Genomic DNA, 13,526 nt, shown 5'->3' with positions numbered 1-13,526 from the left:
CCTTGATTACGGCAAGACCGAGCTTCTAAAGCATTGACAAATATGTTGTGTAGTTTTAACAGACAGGTGGATTATCGGAATCTGAAGAGTCATTTGATCAATGCACTGATAGTTATTAGCTTAGACGAGTGGTGGGCAAAGTACGGCCCGCGGACCAGCTCCGGCCCGCGAAAGGATTTTATCCTGCCCGCCGCCGGTCCTATGAGATAATTAGTATTTGGCATTGGCCCACGATAACCGCAAATAAAAATACATTTTTACTGCAATTCTGGCCCTCTTAAATTTCTTAAACTTTCTGGCCTCCATGAAAAAAGTTTGCCCACCACTTAAGCTTAGACATATGACTCAAATGAAGAGGATGAATTTATAAACAGGCTATAGAATTTTTTACAAGCATAATAATTTATGTACCAACTATTGTAACGGGACTCGCCCAACTTAGTCACCGTGCATAACACTTACTAAACCTTTCCTATGAGTTAAACATGCCACTATAACCAAGCTTGGCATGTTCACTCTGTAATTCTGCACTAAGCTTGCTATTAATACGTCGTTAAAAAATCTGAGCGCGCGGCGCCGTCTGCTGGCGCCAGGATCATTCCTCACATCACCCACCGAGCTTTGGACGCATGCAAACCAGTATATCTAGGACCCTGATGCATGTCAACTTATCAAAATTTGACGACCGGTTTGGCTTAGTGGGTAGTGACCCTGCCTACGAAGCCGATGGTCCCGGGTTCAAATCCTGGTAAGGGCATTTATTCTTGTGATGAGCATGGATATTTGTTCCTGAGTCATGGGTGTTTTCTAGGTATTTAAGTATTTATAAATATTTATATATTATATATATCGTTGTCTAAGTACCCTCTACACAAGCCTTATTGAGCTTACTGTGGGACTTAATGTCCTATACGAGTAATATTTAATTATTAAAAAAAAAACATATATATATATTAAGGTCACTATTATATGCTGTTCACTCCTTTCTTCTGAGCAGGGAGTAAGGATATCAACAATAAGCAACGTTAGGGCAGTTTTTAGGGTTCCGTACCCAAAGGGTCAAACGGGACCCTATTACTGAGGCTTCGCTGTCCGTTCGTCCGTCTGTCACCAGGCTGTATCTCATGAACCGTGATAGCTAGACAGTTGAAATTTTCACAGATGATGTATTTCTGTTGCCGCTATAACAACAAATACTAAAAACAAGATAAAATAAATATTTAAGGGGGCTCCCAACAAACATAATTTTTTTTGCTGTTTTTATAAATAATGGTACGGAACCCTTCGTGCGCGAGTCGGACTCGCACTTGCCCGGTTTTTTTTGAGCGGCGACTCAAGAACCAGCAGTATAAAAAGAAAAAGCAGTAACTTAAACAATTAGTATTTATAATTTGCGTTTTCGTACTCTAATGATACCCCGGCAACATACGGCAGCAGTAGTAACATGAGCAAAGTGTAAACGTTTGCTGCTGTCAATAATGCCACGGCATGCTTTGCCTTTAGCAGCAGCAGGAGCAAAGTTAAAAAAAGTTGAAAGTTGACTGCAGACGATAGCCGATGGGAATCTCATACGGTACCTCGTCGCTAACCGCTTCCTTTCCACAAAATACTGGTACCAGTATACACTTGCAACAAATAATCTCGCACATACACACGACACTTCTATACAGTCGTCTGCAAAGAAAATGCAATATATTATTATTATAGCTACTAATCGCGGTCAAGAATAACTTAACATCATCTACATTCCAACATGATTTCAAAGTTTGTTTGTATCGTATCTGCAGCGTACAATGCTTTAGTATTTAAACACTGTCGGTTAATTTTTGAGCGTGTGAAAATGTCAACAGTCTTATAAGATGTAATTTAAAAATATTCTACGGTGAACGCAACTACTATCAATATCATAAATTTAGCACCCTAATTATAGTTAGGGAAGTAAGCGCAGAAATGTTTTGAGCAGTATGCGCTTTTGTCTTAGGTGATGCCGCTTAGCTTAGCACAATCGTAATAGATCAACTTAGTGTGAGAACAATCGTGCCAAGCGACAAAAGTGCATACTCACTACATTTATTTCCCCAGCAACGACGCTCTGCTCTGCAACGACGTTGATGCATACCCTGTATGTAGTTGACTGGCAGAAAATTCCTTAAGTCCACCTTTTCTTTTTCAGTAAAGTTCTCAAGTAATAATTAAACCTGCATAGATAGAGCAGGCTCCATACTCTCGTGTACAAAATTAGGGCTGGACCCAAGGGAAAATATATCGGCTGAGATTCAAGTAATAAATAACTGCTTTTGTTATTAATATGTAATTTTGTTACTCACGGGCAAATACCGAGTAATTAAGCACTCAAAATTGTCAAAAATATATTTTTATTTTTAATTCTTTACATGTAACTAATTGTCACAAAAAAAAACAGAAACCACCAACGTGTTGCACATGACTAAATGGGTATTTAAAAATCCGTTGTTTCTAAAAACTTTTTTGGATAAATATAACTCCCTCAACTTACGAACCAAAGTTAAAAAAAATACTAATATCAGGAGATTAGCCGTAGAATAGAGTACTAAAAAAATACTTTGAACTTAAACGGTTGAACATTTACATTTTAGAGTTTTCTTTTAAAAAACCCTTAATAAAAGGTCGTAAGTGCAGCGTAAACGCGCACGTTTGCGCGACATGCAGATATCTAGAAAATCGATAGAACTAAGTCCCATATTTTTAAAGTACCCCTTCTTATTTATAACAAAATTGTTAACTACTCATTATCACAAATTGCCTCTAACTCATGATTACCTTTTTTTTTTTCAAAAAGCGTCCTATATGCCTTTCATTATGTAAAAAGAAGAAGGAAGAGATCCCTGAAAGGGATAAGTTCGCCTTTGTACGAATGATGTGTGTTCTTTCCTGTTTTATGTTTCTCTTTGTACTAGTGTGTTTTACTACTACTACTACTACTAAATATTGTTAATACACGTTAACACTCTTCAATATATATATTTTTTTTTAATCCTACTTTTTAAATATTTTGTTAGCAATCGTTTATACGTGTATTTATCGGGTGCTTTGAGCAAATACTCAGTATTTACTCACCCCTACCCATCTCTAATACCAAACTGTAATTATATACTTTTCATGTATGGGCTCCCAACTCAACTATAATATTCATAAGCAAACGCTGTAGTCAACTATAATGAAATTGACCACCACGTGGCGCCGCGGTCCAATGGAAAAGACACCAACGCGTGACTATTTCATGAGTAATATTCAAATTTTATGCACGCGTTGAAGGCTTTTGTACTACTAAGATACTTACTTTATTTAGGTTTTATAGTAGAAAAAGTATTATTTTAAATGGCACGTAGAAAAAATGTGGTAAACGATAGTGATATAATTAAGCTTTTTAATTTCGTACCTTCATTATTAAATACGGCTGAAAAGCTCTCTATTATATCACGATAGTATAAAAAAAACTATTATTTAATCAGCTGGTACTTTGCGTAATTCCACAGTCATTACTAGAATATTACTTAATTGTTTCTAGTGAAGAATGAATTTTGAAATGCATTTAATTCAGCTCGGTATGTCGTCTCTAACGGCCCGATTCGAAGATTGAGATACGATAACGATAAGTACTGGTTTAGATAAGTTCTCATTTGGATATGGTTTTTATGATGTGTAATTAACAGAAGCAGCTCGATTCGGGCAACCAATGTCACTTTGACGTTAGAAATATCGTAGCTAGATCTTATTGGGATCACAGCGGAATCGAAATAAACGTCAATTTTGACATGTTGTTATAGATCTTTTAAAAATCTTTCCAAAATCTTAAACATGTCTTAATCATTCATCGAATCGGGCCGTAAGTATTTAAGTATACACCTACTTAGATACGACATTCATATGTAGTATATTGAAAAACGTAAAACGTATAAAATATATAAAATTAAAATTTTTAACGTAAAATAACAAAGTCGCCAAATACAACTAATTGCACAGTTAAAAATGCAAGTAACACATTGTCATTATTAATCACCCTCGTCCAGACAAATGAGCGAAAGTTAAACATGCAGCATAACCAGTTCTGTTAAATCAAATTCGAACAATAAGAATGAAAAAATCGACTGCAATTTAAAAGTTTTATCATTTATTACGTATTGGAGTAGGGTAAGGTTTTAAGCAAGACTTATAAGGAGAGATTACTAACAAATTAACGGAAGAGCATTTTATATCTCATAATAATAATTTTATAAATTTAAACTGTTTCGCCCACATATGGCTCCCTTCGTTCCGAGGTTTTTCCGAGGGTCTACAGTATGGGGTTCTTCAAAAAAGGAGTGTACAGGTTTTTAAAGGGTCGGCATCGCGCATGTAACACCTCTGGAGTTGCAGGCGTCCATAGGCTGCGGTGACTGCTTACCATCAGGTGGGCCGTATGCTTGTTTGCCACCGTCGTGGTATTAAAAAAAATGGAATACTGCTGTCCTGTGTGGGTAGGGGCACCCCCGTACCAGCTTCTCCCCCTGGACCGCATTTAACTGAACTCTCCGTCGACTCGAATTGTCGGGCGCATTTGCTCGCCCTAAAATAACCCTTCTGTCTATTATAATAATTTATAAGTACCTACGTATAAACTATCATATGTATAAGTTATTACGAAATTAACATAAGTCTTCATTTTGTTCAGATTTATTTGCTAAAGTAATTTTTATTTTTCCTGTACTCGTCTTTAAAAAACCCACTGGTCGAAAGTAATTCCTCGAATTGAGGCGAGAGTTATATGCCAGTTAGCGGAGGTCATTCATTCGCTTCATCATAAGCAGCATTCAACGTGAACTTGAAAAGTTCCAAATCACGTATTTAATTAAGAGATGATTTTAAAATCGTTGATGTATCTACGATGATGTTATTCAACTTGACTGTATTATTTGTTATGGTAAATATCGTATTTATCCGCTTGTTTTCACCGCCCTCAAGTCAATAATTAACATAATAACAATTAGACAAAGCGTTCAAGGAGTCCCTGTGTTGATGGTTATTTTGAAATAAATTAAGATTTATTTATTTTACCTATGACCTAAGATGTCCCTGTCCAAAAGCTGCTCGACGTTCCGAGAAACATAACATAACAGTATTGTCCGTTACACGGGAAAGAAAGGGGAAATTAAAGAGCACGAATACAAAGAATGCAACAAAATAATTGAAGAATGTACGTCAAGCCAAGGTTAACCTACACATAAAGAGTAATTAACGCTTGATGAGTCTGTGCTACATACGGGTGCCGCATCGCAACCCGCGCCGGCGCCGAGCCTAACTGTCCGATGACATTTGCGCATATCGATGATTTAGACAAGCTAAATGCATAGATCTAACCTTTTAGAAACTATTGTTTGATTAGAGCTACATAGGGAATGGACAAACAAGGAAACTTAACCTAGATTAATGAAACACATTGTAAAGTAGCGATCCTAATTAATTTTTAGTCGTAAATTACATTTTATGATTGCATAATGATAAATTTTGAATAATGAAGAGAAAACCCTGAAAGTTCATAGCAAGCTTAGTGCAAAATCATTATTAGTATTGACGCATGGATGCAGCTTGCTCGTAGTTAAAATACATGTATGTCGTGAAAAGTCATACGCTACTTGCGTATCGATTTGCTTAACAATCACATTGTACCAGTGTAATATGTTGCAACATAAACCAAAATACCTTAATGTGCCACTAATTCCGGAATCTCAAGTTTATAATAAAAAGTATGGCTTTTAATTGTCTTTTGCTTTGACTTTACAAGCGGCGTCATAAGTTCTGCAGACAATATTCAAGAATAAAGTAACTTCCTTCGTCTCTTAATAATAAAAAAGTAATAATATTGGTCAAAAAAAACTAATAGTATGAAGGACAGGAATGCAAAACGGCTTTGTTGCGTAGAAACTGCTTACCATCAGGCAGGCCGTATGCTTGTTTGCCACCGACGTAGTATAAAAAAAAAAAAAAAAAAACTAGTTGACATTTAATTCAATTTTATTATAATACTTGTATGTTAATCATACTTGTTTTTTACGTTAAGATCTCGAGCAACTTTAATTCGTGCCATAAAGAATTGGCGATGCTCGAAATCTTTTAAACTCCAGATACTTACCACATAGAAAGAGTAAGAAATTGTCTTACTGACAATTAAAAAGGTAACAAAGTATGATTAGTCCACCGAAAGTCGTACGTAGCAAATGTAGATTCTAAAATAAATACAATGGAAGCTTATAAACATGACCGCTAAGTTTGTGATGCACCAAGTGCTTGACAACCTGGTGATGGACCGCCCTGACACGAATAGGGTCAGCACAATGCAACCTAACTGTATACGACAGGATCACCTAAGCATGCCTAAGATGAGATAAATCAGGCATTCATTCTTCAACTCGTACCAGCTGCATGACACTAGCTACTCATCAAAAGAAACAAAAACGGACTATCACGTAGTCTAAATTACACATAATAAAAGACGAAGAGTATCGGACGGTTTACTAATTTTGTTGCGGAATCATTACATCATCAGTATATTTTACATAGAATATAAATGCCTTCATAATGAACAAATATTTGCAATACAATAATCTACTAAATCCGGAATATATGCATTACATATTAAATCATTCGGTAAGCTATTATATTAATCGCCCGTCGATAGAGCTTTTTTCTAAATATTTGCACGCGATGTTCATATCTACCGAATATAGACCAGTTACATAATTCATGTTGGGAGCAGTGCATTAGATGAGAAGTTAAGGTGTTGATGTATCTAAAGAGCAGGCGTAGCGTGGCTGGCGGGGTAAGCCGCGGGGGCTGCGGTGCGCGTGCGACTCTCACCGCTTATCTCTCGCGACCTCCGCCGGACGCGCACGCTCGCCGCGCGCCTTACCGCCTCGAAATCGAACCCGCGCCGCGATCGCGTTATGCCGCCCTACGAGCATACTTACATGTTTGGTTACTTGTATTTGTTTTGTTTTCGGAGTCTAGGACGCGGGCCGGAAATACGCTAGTTATCAAAACTTTACAAAGTGTATTTTTTTTCAAAGAACAGTAAATATTTATGCAAATTTATAAATCTAAATTTAAAATACTGGCACGATGGTGTCAGAAGGGCCATTGCCCGTGGTGTGGTGTGTACGGGATAATCAACTTGTGCCTCACCAAGTATCGGGTGTAAAATTACAAGGAGCCGTTACGGGCGCTCATATTGCTGCTGTTACAGACTTTTTGCGTATGGTGGCCGGGACTCCTATCATTTTACCCCATACATCGGTACCGGAAGATGTAGATAATAATATTAACCAAGAAAAAGAAGATACTATGCGCAGAAGAAAAATGTCTATGCAAGTTGAAGTACCTTGCGTTTTTCTGTCTGAAAGTGCCTTACAAAAGGCAAAGAGTCGCAGTAATTCTTTAGAAGAAAAGGTAATACATTCCGATCAGAAATTCGCTCCTACTACAACCAAAAGATATCTAGAACTTGATATGAAGTCTTCATTTTTTAGTTCATCTTGTAATATGCTAGAATTTAAGGACAAAGATAGTAATCAGGATGGTGAGAAAGAATGTTTTAAATCATCTTATCATCTGCGGGAAACTAAAAACGAAAATCAACCCCAAAGAATAACGAGAATAATTGATTTAGACGACTTTAATACAACCACAATAGAAACTGAACCTGAAAAAGAAACACAAAGAATTACAAGAATTATTGAATTTAAGAATGATACATTAAGTTCTCCGGTGTGTACTGATGTGGACAATGAGAGTTTACAAAGAATAACTAGAATTATCAGGTTGGATGAGGACCATTCATTCTCCGCAATAACAAATCAGGGCGATATTGACAAAGAAGGCTCTCAGAGAGTAACTAGAATTATTGAATTAGAAAAAGATAGTACTTTTCCAAGTATGGCTAGAATTATAGAGATGGAAAATGAAATTTCTAATGAAAGAAGAATTTCCTTAACAAATGAACGTGAAACTGGCGGTGGACCTAAAGAAGATTGCTGTGAAGAAGTAGTGGTGAGGTCTAAGCCGTCCTTAACTAGAGGTACTCCTAGGTTTAGTGTTGACTCTTCCTGCTCCGAAAACTCTTACGTCAACATCGAATGTGTTAAGAGTTTGCCGGATGTTAAAAGAGAAGATAGTGTTAGTGCAGATCTATCGCCAGTTTTCAAGCCAGTCCGGTCGAGATTCCCGCGAAAGAAAACCTCCGTATGTTCAATTGGCTCTTCGGACTGCGACGATGAGGTAGACGTGATATTTAAATCGAAACCGAAATCTAGTCAGTGGGTGAGCTTAGACTGGATTCCTCCGACGCCCAAAGAAGAGCCAGTGATATCGCACGACTGTGATAAAAACGACTTCATATCGAAATGGATAGCGGAACAAAATTCGCACGAGCCTGGTATTATCACCGATGAAAGGAGAAAAAGTCTTCCACCAAAATCAAATGAAATATATCTCCAAAACATGAGGAGGTTCAGTGATGGATTACAGATGTGTAAAGAAGACGCAGCCAGTGATTCACCCGCCACGGTTAAGTCTAAATGGCACGATATTGTCAAGCGCCACCTACAGGTTCTTAAAAGTGATAAGGGGTTCAGAAGACAACGCGGCAGCTGGATGCGAACCGCGAGGCGGTTGTCGTCTACACCTGTTAATCACAAGGAATCAATTCCAGCCGACACATACATGAAGCTTAATGCTATGTCGTAAGTATATTTTTTAACAAAACCACTAAGTGCTAATGTTGCATTATTATTTAAAAGTAATCGTTTTTTTTACGATGCAACAATTTAACCCTCTGAACGCCATGCCTAATATACTAGATGGTCCATAAATAAGTCAACATTTGAATCAGCCGTTATATTTGTTTGAGTGGGAATAGGAAAATGCAGGGTATGTTAAAAGAAAGGGTAGCAAATCAGTAACATGATCTCATTTCCTGGAGAACAATTAGCATTTTGTGCACGCGAACATTACTTAAGCCATGATTTTTTTAGCCCAAGAAAGAATAAAATTTTGAATATTTAAAATATACGCAAAAAGTATCTGGCCGCTCCTGCTCAAGCAATTGGAAATGGGTTCAGATGTTCAGAGACGAACGTTTAAACCCTAAAATATTACAATCCAATGAACCAAGAACGTCACGTGGTCAGGGCCAACCTGGTTTCTCAGGATAAAACCGTCTACTTTCTTAGAATGTCCCCGGGAAGCGGTATGTAAAAGCATTGCAGATGCTTTTCTCTCCTACCTTGCTTAAAATGCTCTAACCGACCTACTTGGTATGAAGAGAAGGGGCAATTTGTCACGCCCTCCAACGACACTATTTCAACACTTTGAAAAAAAAAACGTCGGAAATCTTATTTCCAAAAGAGGCAGCCTTAACTGGCCCTCTCACGACCCAGATTTATCTCCAATGGATTTCTCTTATAGGGAATATCTTAAAATTATTATTTTTTTGTCAGCCATCTAAGCTCAATTGAGGAATTAAATAAAAAACATATATACGGGGAAATGAAAGAAAATTTCCATCATGTTTTTCAGGCTTTAATGATAATTTTCATGTTCAGATTGCAAGAGGAATAGGAATAAAACGGTTACATTTTAGATTAATTGCTTTGAAAAATAATTTTGTCTACTTTCATTAGCATTACAAGTAACGTTTTTTTCTTGTTAAAATGTTTTGTCCTATAAATAAAGTAAGATTTTAAATGTTTACTTATGAACCAGCTTGTATATAACGCGCCATCGTAAACAATATTCAAATGTATGAAGGTGTATATTATAATGTAACCATGCTTGTCTGTGGTCATTTTTCGCGGTCAAAAGGTTAACCATAGTGTCAATAACATATGTATAGAAATTTGACTTATATACGACATGTCGAAAAGTTAGGTTTACTTATATTGTCGAATGTCGAGCCCTCGGGCCTTAAATTCATTAAATCAATTAACAACCATGGCACAATCTTTCACTAACTTCTCATTGGTTCATTGCTTAAAAAAAGCGCCCAAGTGCGAGTCGGACTCGCCCATGAAGGGTTCCGTACCATTTATGACGTATTAAAAAAAACTACTTACTAGATCTCATTCAAACCAATTTTCGGTGGAAGTTTGCATGGTAATGTAAATCATATATTTTTTTGAGTTTTATCATTCTCTTATTTTAGAAGTTACAGGGGGGGGGGGGGGGGACACATTTTACCACTTTGGAAATGTCTCTCGCGCCAACTATTCAGTTTAAAAAAAAATGATATTAGAAACCACAATATCATTTTTGAAGACCTATCCATAGATACCCCACACGTATGCGATTGATGAAAAAAAAAATTTAAGTTTCAGTTCTAAGTATGGGGAACCCCTAAATTTACTGATTATTTTTTTTCTATTTTCGTGTGAAAATGTTAATGTGGTTCACAGAATACATCTACTTAACAAGTTTCAACAGTATAGTTCTTATAGTTACGGAAAAAACTGGCTGTGACATACGGACGGACAGACAGACATGACGAATCCATAAGGGTTCCGTTTTTTGTCAGTTGGCTACGGAACCCTAAAAAGGCCATGATATTGACATACGAAGTTATTCTGAGTTATTGATGCATGCGTGCCTATGCAACAAGCTCATTCATCTACCTACTTAGCAACGTTAACCTGTTCAGCTAGGGGAACTGGTTACCACCTGACGATCCGTGGCAATCCACGAGTTTGTGCTAATCAGTTTCCAATAGCGCCGACGGTCGCTTTAACTCTAGGTTTATGTATGTACATTATTCATATTTCTTTCGAAGGTTCCGTGGGAAGCGATTACAACTTACCGTTACCGTTATCACAACGATCAACTCTTACGATTGATTACGATAGATTTGAATAATTCTTTTGCGGTCATCCTAAAAGATAGCACGTGTATCGGGCACGAATGAGACGTGAAGCATTTGGTTGAGTTAACTGATAAGACAACGATTGAGCCATGTTACGAGAGCAAGCCCGAGGCACGCGCTTCCGCGAGGCCGTCAGATTAGAATGCAGGGTGCTTGCGCCCAAGGCTACAGCCCCGCGGTCGGTCGCTGCACCTCGCCGACCGTCTTCCTCTTGTGCTGCGATCGCAGGAAGTGAGCCACGAAGGTGACGCCCAAACTGCCGGCTGATCGGAAGCGTTTGTGATTTGAATTTTTGTGGCTTCTTTTGTTCGTGATCTGTTCTATACTTCCTGCGTGTCGTTAGTCTGCATAATTATTACTTCGATGGATATTTCGGTCATTTTTTATTTTATATGAGACACAAAGGTTGTTTTTTGTCAAACATCATAGATTCGCTTGACGGGAGCTGCGATAGTAGCAATTTGATTTAACCTTCGAATATATCTGCAAATAGGTCAACAGTCAACACCGATTTGCTTCTTTAACATTTTTTGTTTGCATTTTCAATTCCAGCTCACAATAGATGTCACTTATATACTTTCACTTAAATATGTCTACCACACCATATTTGTAATTGTATTTCATTGATTCCATATTTGTAATTTTATTTTGTTACTTTTATGCGTAATTAGATAAGTATATTAAGTAAGCAGCACAAATTTAAATAAGCAAGTTTAGAAGTGAAATACAAATACTTATTTGAATATTTAAAAAAAAAACCGACTGTATATGAGTCAGCCTAAGATTCAAAATGTACCTAAACATTAGCCGTTTTAACCGGTTTCAGAGTGGTTAGATATAAACGAAGGGCCGGTGAATAGAATGTTTAGATATCGCATCACGAAACCGGAAAAGTGAGAACTCTGTGATTGTATGTCGTATGATGGGCGTCGTAAGTATGCCATATTCCTGTGCCAAGTAAAACTAACTTGCCCCCAATTTGTGACGAAGTTTTTCAATTACGAATGGCCTAATACTACTCGTCTCGAATTGTACTAAATTACGCGAAGTGTAAAATGCAATTCATACTTACTACATAGCTGTGTTAAAAATAAAACAATTATGCGATATTTATGTTCTTAATTAATACAATGTTTAACTAGAGAGCGCCGGAAATAGGGCTAGTGAAGCAAGCTGAGCGGATGCTCTACCGTCGGTTTCACTGATCACCGATCAACCTTGGGGGTTGCCCTACTTATAAACTAGGTTTTTCCATATTCACGTTTTTTAACAAGGAAAAAACGTCTTCAGTTTGACACTTACGAATCTAAAGATTGTGTGCAAAAATATTGAAAAGTAAATAGCCAATTTGTAGCTAATAAGCCCACCGAATACATCGAGAATTTTGTGTATAAGGCCACCGTTCTGAAAACACAAGTGTTTTCCCAATGTTCATCAACACGGCTATTGTTCTAAATGCAAAAACAAGCGCGGTCACATCAATTATTTGCTTGTTTCTTGGTTTCCTGCTCTTTTTACAAAACTTCTCAAAATGGCTCGCCTGATTGACACATTTATATACTTGTCAGTAGTTTTATACGCTTATAAAATTGTCATGGGATTAAACAAAAATAACATGCTTCCGGTTTTACGTAATATTTCCTTAAATTCCTACATTACAAAAAATTCAATGAGTGTTGAAATGTTTCGTGACGTTGCTATCTAGGATAAGAATAATTTAATTGTAAATCAATATCGCCGTCTGTTATCAGCAATTATTATTGGATATCAACAAATAACATTGGAACCGATCATAGACTTCTATTGACGTAGAAATAAATCATAACAACTTCTGGTGTTACGCGAGCGTTACCTTATTATTTTAATTTGTGTACAAATATTAGCGTGGAGTGTGAAAAAGCGGGAAGTGATAGATGTGTAAATCATGTGTTTTTTATTTATGAAATAACGGTTTAATAAAATGAAATTACAGTATAGTAAAAGCAATTGTAAGTTCCGTGAAGTATGCCGGGCCGCATTTGCCGCTTCGCGCCTGTTGCAGATCATGCCCGACTCGACCTTCGAAAACGAAAAAAAACGAATATGGAATGAAAAGTACGTAACTTCAAAGTTTATACCTTTAGCCCCATAAAGTGTGCCCTTCCGATGATTTTAGTACGCCATTAAAAACAAACTGGGTTGCCTCAACTCAACTTGTTACCAAAGTTTCAAATTGGATGACAATGCAGGTGACCATGAGTGTGGCACATGCCATACGCCAAAAGTAAATATACTAATGACGAATAAATGCAGTTGCACTTACAATCATCAATATAATAACATGTATGCTATATTATAATAAGGTATTAAACAAAACAGTAGGTTAATCCTTCAATATTGTTAAGTTTATCTTGAAAGTTAGTTCTTGGAATGTTGATAGAACATGAAAATAATCACAAGCTGCCTAATAGCATCAATTACTTATATGCTTTACTTTCACTAGGCGAACGCAATGATTTAGGTTCCGTTTCTCGACGTCTTAGCTCCTCTGGGGCATTTTTTATTTTTAAAACAAAAACTTTCATAGGTGATTACTTTTGGTTATACGCTGCGTTACATAAGT

General features: G+C 37.0%; 1 protein-coding gene across 2 annotated transcripts in view; it reads left to right on the top strand.

Annotated features, from left to right (window-relative positions):
• LOC133527589 (tyrosine-protein kinase Src42A) overlaps window positions 1–13,526 on the top strand; it is a 97,538-nt gene that overhangs the window by 34,251 nt on the left and 49,761 nt on the right. Inside the window, exon 1 of one of the 2 annotated variants that reach the window (XM_061864653.1) lies at window positions 6,866–8,753. The exons of the other annotated variant lie outside the window; for it this stretch is intronic. Within the exon in view, the coding sequence (XP_061720637.1) occupies window positions 7,135–8,753 (1,619 nt within the window). The 5' untranslated portion in view covers window positions 6,866–7,134. Of the gene's footprint in view, window positions 1–6,865; window positions 8,754–13,526 lie in introns of those variants that run through there. 2 annotated transcript variants of the gene reach the window in all.

This window comes from Cydia pomonella, chromosome 18 (genome assembly GCF_033807575.1).
Source record: "Cydia pomonella isolate Wapato2018A chromosome 18, ilCydPomo1, whole genome shotgun sequence".
Lineage (NCBI taxonomy): Eukaryota > Metazoa > Arthropoda > Insecta > Lepidoptera > Tortricidae > Cydia > Cydia pomonella.
Note: the sequence above shows the minus strand (reverse complement) of the source record. Positions and strands in the feature narration are given on the sequence as shown.